The 12,213-nt window shown below is 42.1% G+C and overlaps 2 protein-coding genes across 5 annotated transcripts; one reads left to right on the top strand and one right to left on the bottom strand.

Annotated features, from left to right (window-relative positions):
• The first annotated feature begins 240 nt into the window (after positions 1-240).
• Positions 241-1,631, top strand: LOC123999424 (TP53-regulated inhibitor of apoptosis 1-like). The gene is made up of 2 exons (XM_046305211.1): positions 241-537; positions 924-1,631. The coding sequence occupies exons 1-2, from the start codon at positions 364-366 to the stop codon at positions 999-1,001; spliced, it is 252 nt and encodes an 83-aa protein (XP_046161167.1). The 5' UTR covers positions 241-363; the 3' UTR covers positions 1,002-1,631.
• Positions 1,632-1,721: 90 nt separating this feature from the next.
• On the bottom strand, positions 1,722-5,991 carry LOC123999423 (serine/arginine-rich splicing factor 9-like). Of its 4 annotated transcripts, none has more exons than XM_046305205.1 (5): positions 5,872-5,991; positions 3,919-4,098; positions 3,557-3,732; positions 2,630-2,802; positions 1,722-2,512 (listed from the first exon to the last, which is right to left on the bottom strand). In XM_046305205.1, the coding sequence occupies exons 2-5, from the start codon at positions 4,074-4,076 to the stop codon at positions 2,279-2,281; spliced, it is 741 nt and encodes a 246-aa protein (XP_046161161.1). In that variant the 5' UTR covers positions 4,077-4,098; positions 5,872-5,991; the 3' UTR covers positions 1,722-2,278. The 4 variants fall into 4 exon arrangements, with proteins under 4 accessions (XP_046161161.1, XP_046161166.1, XP_046161162.1 ...); XM_046305210.1 differs by having other exon boundaries at positions 3,919-4,444; positions 5,872-5,958; XM_046305206.1 differs by having other exon boundaries at positions 3,919-4,095; positions 5,872-5,952.
• Positions 5,992-12,213: the final 6,222 nt, after the last annotated feature.

The raw sequence follows: 12,213 nt of genomic DNA, 5'->3' as shown, positions 1-12,213 counted from the left end.
AAAAATATGTTTAAAAAAAAAACAGTATACAATAAACTCAGGCATGGCAGCCCTGCACGTTTTAAAGTTTGAACGGCGTTTCTAGTTTGAACTGTGTAAGAGGAGTATCGTGCTAATTAATAATAATAATAAGTACGTCGAAGATTGAAGTTGGAGCTTTTGCTTCCACAAAATTAGCCCCTTCTGTCTGTGGTCTATATTTACAATGTGTCGCTTGTTCAATTACGTCATTAATATACGCAGTGATGTCTGGCCAATCAGACCACATGGTTCAAGGAAAGTCAAGCGAGTTGTACGGAAGAGACACTTTAAGCTGAAATAATTGACCGTAAACTTTATTCCTTCAGTATTTCTTATTCTCATATGTTCTATGCTTATTCTGTCTTGAAGATGAATAGTGTTGGAGAGGGCTGCACTGACCTAAAACGGGAATATGACCAGTGTTTTAACCGTTGGTTTGCTGAGAAGTTCTTGAAGGAAGATCGAAGCGGTGATCCCTGTACCGAAATGTTCAAGAAATATCAACATTGTGTCCAGGTAAATACATTTTATCAAACACCGACAAATGTTAGCCATCTATCTGCTCATAATCACCACTCATTGATGCTGTACCTTACTTTTAGGTAACCAAAACAGCCATGATGCAACATCGTGTCAGCTGTCATATTAGGCCCCAGAAGAAGGATAAGAGCGTCTGCTAAATGACTTAAATGTAAATGTATATTATTCAAAGGACTGGAGCACAGACGCAAGGGGACATTTAGCTACTTTGTTTTAAGGACATATGTATTGGAAATAAATATCCTCAATTCATGATATAGGCCTATTGTCTTCTCAGAATCCATTATTTAGTATTTTTTAAATGTTGGATGCAAGTGTCTAATCTAATGATAAAACTACATATGTTGTGCTTGTATTTTCAGAAGGCCATCAAAGAAAAGAACATTCCCATTGATGGTGTAGAATTCATGGGCCCCAATAAAGAGAAACCAGACAGCTGACGGATGTGATGGAGGAGCTCCCCAACAACTTTGTGCTCTGTCACACTTGCATTGCTCACTGGGCTTGCCATGGACCATGTACAGGGTTTCCACCCTTTTATATTGGATTGGGTTTTGTTTAAGGTCGCCGTCCTAATGTGGAGACTGAGCATTCATATGAAGGATCCAACATGCTAAATTACATGACGATGGGTATTGTGATTTGTATGTTGGGCATGGATTACAGGTGGAAGCTATGAATCCAGTCATTTGGGTCAGGCCAATAAATATCCATGGTCACAAGATGCATGTAAAGTGGTGGTCACATTCATTGTAAAGGACTGATGCTTTGCAAAGGGAGTTTCATTTTTTTCAGTTATAAAATTGTTGATGTATACTGTAAGAGTGACCTGGCTTAATGTCCCGCAAGACAACTGAAGGCAGCAGCATTGGGCTAGAAGAGAAAGCTCAAACATCATACAAGGACGTTTATTTGGTTTACACTGTGGAAGAGCAGATGTTTTGTCTCTCACTCTTAGCTCCATTGCACTTCAGTTTTCAGTGTTTTTTCTCTGTGTATGATGCAATGTTATGCTGTGATTGACATGTACATTGACAAAGCAATAAATAGGAGAGAATCATGTTCCATTACTGCCAAGTAATATTTTTAGCTCTGTGGATGGACATCAATGAGTCACAGGAAACCTAATATGCAATGTGACAAACCATTGAGTACAGGTGTTGGGTTTGTTTCAGTGTTTTAATTGAAAACAAAATGCTTGCATATAGACACCACAGGTTACAAAAACAGAGGAATGAACTGGCTAATGTTCAATATTTCTTTAAAATAAAACATGGGATTTTCACAGAGGTTTACCAGATTACAATCAAAATCAATTTCCAAACATATTCATTCATTCTTAGAGGTTCACACACACTTACAATTCATTTAAAAGGAATAGACGATGCAGGCAGATGTTCACATTTAGTTTTTGTTGGGTGTCGCACTTCTCAGGGCAGTGTTCATCAAACTGATAATGTTCATACATGTACTTGAGCAGCAAGACCAGTTAATTGGCATGTTAACAAAATGGTCTCACCAGACATCAGAACTGAGCTGACATGGGGAGCTGAAGCTTAAGGAAATCAACAATATTAAGGCCAACAGGAGGGCAGGGGTGACTGATAAAGGAATGTACATAGCAAGCAAAAGGGGGACAATTATTTGAGATCTGGGATAAAAATAATAATTAAACTGCGCCTAATCATCAGTGCCCTCTTGTGAATGGCCAGCTGGTCTATCGATAGTGGCGTGGGGGCGGGCTATGGTACGGTACTGGGTGTCGCCTTGCTGGGGGGCTATGGCGCGACACAAGGCGGCGTGGGGGTGACTGGTAGCGCTGTGGAGGGGACGCTCTGCTTTGGTAAGGAGGTGGTGAGTAGCCACGCCCTCGGGGGGATCTGGAGCGAGACCGCGAGCGACCGTAACTGGCGCCACGTTCTCCGTGGACACGAATATTTGCAGTCTCCCCCTGAGAGACAGAGCAAATTAAAGATGACCCATTTTCCTTCATGAGCTTGAATAAGCTTGATTTGACTCTCAAATGCACTCATATTTGTCTTGTTTTACCGTGGAAAGCTGTACTCACCTGATGGGAACGGAACTCAGTCCCGTCCAGTCTGCGCAGGGCGTATTCCATGTCCTCCCGACGAACAAACTCCACCACTCCTTCACCATCTCGCTGCACGTCGGCGAAACAAACATCCCCTGCTTCACGCATGTGGTCTTTCAGATCCTGCCAGCTCCCGGTTTGGGGCAAGCCTGGGAGGGGAAACAGCACATTGTCCTTTTACCAAAAGCTCTTGCTTTTTGGAGTGGAAGAGTGATATTTTTGATGCCATCGAATATCAAGTTTCGATAGACCTGTTTCAGGTGGCAAGTACCCAATTAACATTTGTATTTACATTTCAGCCAAAGTTGAGGGATAGTATAAGTATGCAAATAGTCAGTCACTGATATTTTCCCTTGATTTGAAAGAAAAGTACTATCTGACTGCCAGTTGTGTTGAAACCTAAGAAATAAGCTCTTCTAGCTATACAACACCGATAAAGTTGGGGTCAGGACGATACCAGTAACCAGATAACTCTTTAGTCCTTTAAAAAACCTGCTGTATATAAAATAGTGTGCTATAGCTAGGAAAATAAATGTGACTCTGGGTGATGATGTTTGTTTTCAACATTCTGGCTGTTTCCCTAAAGATCCGCTTTGCGTTGTTTCCTTGCCACAACACGAATGAGTACCGCGATACTGGTATCGTCCCAGGCCCTAGATACAATAGCGAAATACCTCCAAGCAATGGCAAAAACTAAAATTTATAAAACATACACCTACCAGTCACTATGGCCAGGTGTTTGGGTTTATGCAGTCAACATGATCAGTTTGAGTTTTTATTGTTTTGCTCGTGTTTGTTTTGGGCAGCTGACTTGATCTCCACTTAGTCCCCTTGACTTCCAGTCCGCCAAGAGAGAGAGAGAGACAAAAATAACACTTCCTACGACTCAGAACGTCCACCTACCAGTCACTATCACCCGGAACTCAGATCTCCGAGTTGGGGGCCCAAACCTCCCCCTAGGACCTCCTTCTCCCATAGGGCCACTAAATTTGGCACCAGAGGAGCGAGGGTATTCTACACGTAGCTTGGAGTCTCCGAATCCATATCCATTCCTTCCATAGACCGCGTCTTCCGCATCCCTAAGAGAAGAGAGCACAGAACTCCTTACTTACTTGCCTAAGGGAAATACACTTGGCAACGCCTTCTCCATCCGTTCCCTGAGGTCAGTCCCTGGTGATGTTACTAAATCAGAGGAGAACAGCTTGCCAAACAGCCAGGAATTGTGATTGGACTTGTACACGCACTAGATCATCCCTGGAACTCACCGTGGATCATCGAAGCGAACAAAAGCAAAAGGGATGGTTCCCCTGTTATTCTTTAGTTCGATATCCCGGATTTTTCCATATTTGAAGAAGAGATCCTCTATGTCCTTCTCCTGGGCGTCCATTGGAAGATTTCCCACGTAGATCCTTCCATCAGTCATTGTTGGTTTTGGTTAGGCCCTGCTAAAATAAACCGAAGGCACCTGCAGGCTTCAAACTCACTGATCGATTCCAAGAACAATGGTGGAGATTATCCGTATCCTAATCCTAGTCCATCCTCTTCTAATGCTTTAAATTAATTTTAAAAAGTTATAGAATCCGTATCCTAATCCAAATCCTAGTCCGTCCTCTTCTAATGCTTTTAAATTGCATACAAAAAAAATTGTATGGAATCCGTATCCTAATCCTAGTCCCAATCCATCCTCTTCTAATGCTTTAATTTGGAAAAATCTAGAATCTTTGTGGAGCAGGAGTAGTACATGTTGAGTTCAATATAATCTGCACAGCACCTTGGACCAGAGTCTGAAAGCTTTAGAACACAGGGTAATGCTGATGAATGCCTTGGACTCAAATTATTCAACCATCTATCAGAAGTATTTTGAACATGCACTAGTTAGTGGCTAACTAGCTAGTACTACCAGAAATACTTTCATTAAGACATTTCATGTACTTCTGGTACTACTGACCTTTCTTCAATATGACATATAACAAACCACTTCAATAGGTTCTGTAGCAAAAAGAGGCAGGCTACAGTTATTTTACTAGAACGCAAATTCTAAAGAAAGGTTGCGCTTCAAACTCAAAGTAGACAGCCCTAAACCCTCAGCCCTTGGAAGAATCCCCGCGGTCTAGCAGGGGAAATTTGCAAGTAATCCGCCCAGTCCTCGTTTTTAATGGAGTCTGCGAGTGTACAATTATGTTCACTTCGGGGCCTGACGCCCCATAATTCAATTTTCTATAATTATACATCAGCTAAGAAAAGTCTGCCAAAACTTAAAACCTCAACGTCAATATGGAGTGAACATACAAGAGTAAGTAAACGCGAATGTAAATAAGTTAAAAATTGTGCTACTAATGCCCACACGTTTCATAAAAGTAATGATGATTTTGTTAGGTTAGCTTTAGGAAATTGTAGAAATATACATTTTCTTTCTTCAGAAGTAGCTAGGCAGGCTAACGTTAGTTAGCTAATTAATTTGCTAGCAGTCATACAGTAGGCGTATAATACTAATTATATAGTTAATGACATGCAGTAATAAATGACCGTAGCGTATATAAAGCACCCACACGTGGCTGAAAACACAATCTTCTCCGCAAGAATAATTGACGAATTTCAGGGCAAGGGCGGTCCATTTAAAAATAATTCCTTCCCCCCTCACCCTGCAAGTGTATACTCGTCAGACGTCATCAGAAGTGTCCACTTACTTTGAGGGCTGAGGGGATAGGGTGTGTCTTAAGTGTTTGGAATGCAGCCAATGTCTGGCAGTTACAAGTACAGTCAGAAACAAGTTAGCCCGCTAAAAAGTTAGCATGCTAAGCTAAGAACATGGTTACCTATGTGTTAGCTCTCGAGAACCCAATGGAGTCGTAATACTAATGTTCGTTAGCTAGCTATGTGTTTGCATTTGACAAAACATGATTTTGAATATACCCCCCCCATTGAATTCGATTAACTAGACAACGTTATTATATCTACAGTTCGCTAGGTCCGAACATGTGTTAAAACACTACAATGCGTGAATGATTAACTGGCTAGCTTGGTAGCGACGTTCAACTCTAGTTCGAGCTAGCTAGCTAACTTTAGTCCTCTTTTGTTGTTTCCGTCCATGCTAACGTCAGCTATAATCTACTCCCCTCTTTAATTTTAAAGTGTAAATAGCAACAAGTATTTAGATCGGTTATTAACCTTTATGGAAAACAAATGATTTGCTATTAAAAACACAATTTCAGACATACCTCAGAGTAATTTTTGGAAAATATGTGGAAGGCTATCAAGCAGTCTCTTCCTAGCCTCAAAGCAGGAAGTCAGCTCGAGTTGTCGCTGGTTCGTTACGTCAGAAATACCCGCCCACTTTTGAGACAGACGAATTTGCATAGGGCAGGCTAATAAAAAAAAATCTTCCCTTTGAAGGCATGGCACAATCTGTAATTTCGACAAACTGACCCTGCCACTTTGTGTAGTGAATTGATGGTTGGATGGGGCTGGCGAATAATCACTCTCAAATTAAGTTACAGTTAGAAGCTATGGATTAAATGACAGTACATAAGATTGACAAAAAATGTATCTGATGATATTGAACTTCTATAGGCCTGTGCTGTCTATCAGATAATTTACACTAATTTCATGTCAAATTCCTTGACTGGCCTACTCAAGACATTTTATGCTTCCGTCAATATTCTGTCCATGTTTCTGTTATGCCTTCCCAGTAAGCAAAATTATGTTGAAAATACAGTGCATTCGGGAAAGTATTCAGACCCCTTGACTTTTCCCATATTTTGCTACATTAGAGCCTTATTCTAAAATGGATTAAATAGTTTTCCCCTCAACAATCGACACACAATACCCCACAATGACAAAGCAAAAATAAACAACTGAAATATTACATTTGCAAAAGTATTCAGACCCATTACTCAGTACTTTATTGAAGTACCTTTGGCAGCGATTACAGCCTCAAATCTTCTTGAGTATGATGCTACAAACTTGGTAGAGCTGTATTTGGGGAGTTTCTCCCATTCTTTGCAGATCCTCTCAAGCTCTGTCAGGTTGGATGGAGAGCGTCGCTGCACAGCTATTTTCAGGTTTTTCCAGAGATGTTCAAGTCCGGGTTCTGGCTGAGCCACTCAAGGACATTTAGAGACTTAGTGTCGTTGTCCTGTTGGAAGGTGAAACTTCACCCCAGTCTGTTGTCCTGAGCGCTCTGGAGCAGGTTTTCATCAAGGGTCTCTCTGTACTTTGCTCTGTTCATATTTCCCTTGATCCTGACACGTCTCCCAGTTTCTCCCGCTGAAAAACATCCCCACAGCATGATGCTGCCACCACCATGCTTCACTGTAGGGATGGTGCCAGGTTTCCTCGCTTGGCATTCAGATCAAAGAGTTTAAGTGCTTTTTTGGCAAACTCTAAGCAGGCTGTCATGTGCCTTTTACTGAGCAGCAGCTTCTGTCTGGCTGCTCTACCATAAAGGCCCGATTGGAGGAGTGCTGCAGACATGGTTGTCCTTATGGAGGTTCTCCCAACTCCACAGATGAACTCTGGCGCTCTGTCAGAGTAACCCTTACCAAGGCCCTTCTCCCCCGATTACTCAGTTTTGCTGGGTGGCCAACTCTAGGAAGAGCCTTGGTGGTTCCAAACTTCTTCCATTTAAGAATGATGGGGGCCACTGTGTTCTTGGGGACCTTCAATGCCGCAGACATTTTTGGGACCCTTGCCCAGATCTGTGCCTTGACACAATCCTGTATCGGAGCTCTATGGACAATTCCTTCAACCTCATGGCTTGGTTTTTGCTCTGACATGCACTGTCAGCTGTGGGATCTTCATATACAGTCTCTATGGGGGTGCCACAGGGTTCAATTCTTGGACCGACTCTCTTCTCTGTATACATCAATGAGGTCGCTCTTGCTGCTGGTGAGTCTCTGATCCACCTCTACGCAGACGACACCATTCTGTATACTTCTGGCCCTTCTTTGGACACTGTGTTAACAACCCTCCAGGCAAGCTTCAATGCCATACAACTCTCCTTCCATGGCCTCCAATTGCTCTTAAATACAAGTAAAACTAAATGCATGCTCTTCAACCGATCGCTACCTGCACCTGCCCGCCTGTCCAACATCACTACTCTGGACAGCTCTGACTTAGAATACGTGGACAACTACAAATACTTAGGTGTCTGGTTAGACTGTAAACGTTCCTTCCAGACCCATATCAAACATCTCCAATCCAAAGTTAAATCTAGAATTGGCTTCCTATTTCGCAACAAAGCATCCTTCACTCATGCTGCCAAACATACCCTTGTAAAACTGACCATCCTACCAATCCTCGATTTTGGCGATGTCATTTAGAAAATAGCCTCCAATACCCTACTCAACAAATTGGATGCAGTCTATCACAGTGCAATCCATTTTGTTACCAAAGCCCCATATACTACCCACCATTGCGACCTGTACGCTCTCGTTGGCTGGCCCACGCTTCATACTCGTCGCCAAACCCACTGGCTCCATGTCATCTACAAGACCCTGCTAGGTAAAGTCCCCCCTTATCTCAGCTCGCTGGTCACCATAGCATCTCCCACCTGTAGCACACACTCCAGCAGGTATATCTCTCTAGTCACCCCCAAAACCAATTCTTTCTTTGGCCGCCTCTCCTTCCAGTTCTCTGCTGCCAATGACTGGAACGAACTACAAAAATCTATGAAACAGGAAACACTTGTCTCCCTCACTAGCTTTAAGCACCAACTGTCAGAGCAGCTCTCAGATTACTGCACCTGTACATAGCCCACCTATAATTTAGCCCAAACAACTACCTCTTTCCCTACTGTATTTAATTAATGTATTTATTTTGCTCCTTTGCACCCCATTATTTTTATTTCTACTTTGCACATTCTTCCACTGCAAATCTACTATTCCAGTGTTTTACTTGCTATATTGTATTTACTTTGCCACCATGGCCTTTTTTTCAACCTTTACCTCCCCTATCTTATTATTATTATATATTATTATCTCACCTCATTTGCTCACATCGTATATAGACTTGTTTATACTGTATTATTGACTGTATGTTTGTTTTACTCCATTTTACGCCATTGCTTTATCTTGGCCAGGTCGCAATTGTAAATGAGAACTTGTTCCCAACTTGCCTACCTGGTTAAATAAAGGTGAAATAAATAAAATACATGTAAAACATTTAAAAATATAGAGGTGTGTGCCTTTCCAAATCATGTCCAATCAATTTAATTTACCACAGGTGGACAATGAAGTTGGAGAAACATCTTGTAATGCTGCGGGTGTCGTGGGTGTGGAGTCAAACGCAGGAAACAGAGAGTCTTTCTGTGCATCTTTAATAGCACCAACGCACCACAGGGTGCTCACAATAGTAACGGCCCCAAACACAGGGAATGAAAATGTACGACGGAAAAATCACGACCAGGCACTAACACGTACCTCTACAACAGAGCCGAAGGTTACACTGAAATAATCCCGCACAACAACCAGGCGGGCCGGCTGTCTAATAAAGACAAACTAATCATATATAAACAGGTGCTACCAATCAACATACAAGGAGGGGGAGGAAAGACAATCAGTGGCAGCTAATAGGCCGGTGACTACGACCGCCGAGCGCCACTCGTGACACATCTCAAGGATGATCAATGGAAACAGGTAGTACCGGAGCTCAATTTCGAGTCTCATTGCAAAGGTTCTGAATACTTATGTAAATAATGTATTTCTGTTTTTTATTTTTAAAACCTGTTTTCGTTTTGTCATTATGGGGTATTGTGTGTAGATTGACGAGGACAAAAAAAAACAGTTTAAACCAACTGTAGCTCAGTTGGTAGAGCATGGCGCTTGTAACGCCAGGGCAGTGGGTTCGATTCCCGGGACCACCCATACGTAGAATGTATGCACACATGACTGTAAGTCGCTTTGGATAAAAGCGTCTGCTAAATGGCATATATTATTATATTATTATTATTATTATATTAAATAAGGCTGTGTCGTGACTTTACTTTCATTAATCTGACGACTGTTATTTATTTAATCCACTAACAATGTTTAATTGTTACCCAATTAAATTAATCATGTAACAATTAACTCATTAGGAATTTGGGCGCCACGGAAGAGTTTGTTTAAAGAGTTACCATCTCCCGAATTAAACTCTATAAGATATATATTTATTTCATCAATAAACCATCATCTTATTAATCATTACCTCTTATATCATAATTCTGAACGTTGTCTACTCCTTGCATCTGCAAAAACCTTACTCATGATTCAGGACTACACGAATTGGTTTAATTATTTATTTACTAGCTAACTAAAATGAGAAAACAGGATAACATACACACTTAATACATGAGAAGAAAGTCCCAAACGGACTGACAATATGACGGCTAATTACACAGAGATGGAGAGGGGGAAAAAGTGAGACACTTATCGTGGATACATTTTAGGACTATTCCTCACATTAATCATATGCTTTGCACACGAACCGCCGCCTGTTTGGAATAAGAAATCATCAATGTATTTACATTGAATAACTTTGTTTGCCGTCTATATCTGTCAGAACCAGGCCTTCTGAGGAAGGAGATGGGTTGCCCTTTCAGAAGCACGCTTGTAAGGGTCAGGACCTGTTTCTTCTGCTGTTGTTCTTCTACGGCTCTTCTATAGCTGTGTTGACGATTCCCATGGATGAAGATAGTCGGAGAATACGGTGATTTGAGAATCGCAGTAGGATGGGATGGTTTGCAGTGTAGTATGAAGTATGACTTCGATTCGCTTTCTTCAAAATCTGACTTAGGACAGCTAATCAGCCGTACCAGTAATTGTCAGGGAAGTGAGCTTCTAGCCTACACCTCATGTTGATTATTCAGGATTCAGACCACTTTACACGCACAGCAGCAACCTGCCAATGTCCTGGTCTGATAACTTAATTCTTAGCAAGTCCTTTTAAGCACTCTGGTTCGAAAATAACTGACATGCTCTTCTGACCTCACTCAGGGTGTGGCTACTTAATGTGCAAAGGATATGATTAGAAGTTCTCTTATGAAGCTCGACATCAAGCTCGAGACCCTGGGTCTCGACGCCACCCTGTGCAACTGGGTACTGGACTTCCTGACGGGCCGCCCCCAGGTGGTGAGGTTAGGTAACAACATCTCCACCCCGATGATCCTCAACACTGGGGCCCCACAAGGGTGGGTTGTGAGCCTTCTCCTGTACTCTCTGTTCACCCACGACTGCGTGGCCATGCACGCCTCCAACTCAATCATCAAGTTTGCAGACGACACTACAGTGGTAGGCTTGATTACCAACAACGACGAGACGGTCTACAGGGAGGAGGTGAGGGCCCTCGGAGTGTGGTGTCAGGAAAATAACCTCACACTCAACGTCAACAAAACAAAGGAGATGATCGTAGACTTCAGGAAACAGCAGAGGGAGCACCCCCCTATCCACATCGACGGGACAGCAGTGGAGAGGGTAGTAAGTTAAGTTCCTCGGCGCACACATTACAGACAAACTGGATTGGTCCACCCACACAGACAGCGTGGTGAAGAAGGCGCAGCAGCGCCTCTTCAACCTCAGGAGGTTGAAGAAATTCGGCTTGTCACCAAAAGCACTCACAAACTTTTACAGATGCACAATCGAAAGCATCCTGTCGGGCTGTATCACCGCCTGGTACGACAACTGCTCCGCCCACAACCGTAAGGCTCTCCAGAGGGTAGTGAGGTCTGCACAACACATCACCGGGGGCAAACTACCTGCCCTCCAGGACACCTACACCACCCAATGTCACAGGAAGGCCATAAAGATCATCAAGGACAACAACCACCCGAGCCACTGCCTGTTCACCAACGGTATCATCCAGAAGATGAGGTCAGTACAGGTGCATCAAAGCAGGGACCGAGAGACTGAAAAACAGCTTCTATCTCAAGGCCATCACACTGTTAAACAGCCACCACTAACATTGAGTGGCTGCTGCCAACATACTGACTCAACTCCAAGCCACTTTAATAATGGAAAAATGCATGTAAAAAATGTAACACCAGCCACTTTAAACAATGCCACTTAATCTAATGATTACATACCCTACATGACATACCCTACATGATCTCATATGTATATACTGTACTCTATACCATCTACTACATCTTGCCATCTTTATGTACATGTACATGTAATACATGTATCACTAGCCACTTTAAACAATGCCACTTTTATATGTTTACATACCCTACATTACTCATCTCATATCTATATACTGTACTCGATTCCATCTACTCCATCTTGCCTATGCCGTTCTGTACCATCACTCATTCATATATCTTTATGTACATATTCTTCATCCCTTTACACTTGTGTGTATAAGGTAGTTGTTGTTAAATTGTTAGGTTAGATTACTCGTTGGTTATTACTCTATTTTCGGAACTAGAAGTACAAGTATTTCGCTACACTCGCATTAACATCTGCTAACCATGTGTATGTGACAAATAAAATTTGATTTGATTTCATGACTACTAAAACCACATTCAAATCTTAACATATATATACTTTCATCATTTTAATATCGTATTGGATGGAAACTTTACA

Source organism: Oncorhynchus gorbuscha, linkage group LG16 (genome assembly GCF_021184085.1).
Source record: "Oncorhynchus gorbuscha isolate QuinsamMale2020 ecotype Even-year linkage group LG16, OgorEven_v1.0, whole genome shotgun sequence".
In the NCBI taxonomy this organism is placed as follows: domain Eukaryota; kingdom Metazoa; phylum Chordata; class Actinopteri; order Salmoniformes; family Salmonidae; genus Oncorhynchus; species Oncorhynchus gorbuscha.
Note: the sequence above shows the minus strand (reverse complement) of the source record. Positions and strands in the feature narration are given on the sequence as shown.

Bases quoted from the DNA above. Each gene is read 5' to 3' on its own strand.
- LOC123999423 (XM_046305205.1), bottom strand. From the start codon at position 4,076: ATGACTGATGGAAGGATCTACGTGGGAAATCTTCCAATGGACGCCCAG. The intron at 3,733-3,918 runs GTGAGTTCCAGG...CTCTTCTCTTAG, and splicing joins GTTCGCTTCGATGATCCACG to GGATGCGGAAGACGCGGTCT. The intron at 2,803-3,556 runs GTAGGTGGACGT...TTCCCCTCCCAG, and splicing joins GTTCCGGGTGATAGTGACTG to GCTTGCCCCAAACCGGGAGC.
- LOC123999424 (XM_046305211.1), top strand. From the start codon at position 364: ATGTTCTATGCTTATTCTGTCTTGAAGATGAATAGTGTTGGAGAGGGC. The intron at 538-923 runs GTAAATACATTT...TTGTATTTTCAG, and splicing joins AATATCAACATTGTGTCCAG to AAGGCCATCAAAGAAAAGAA.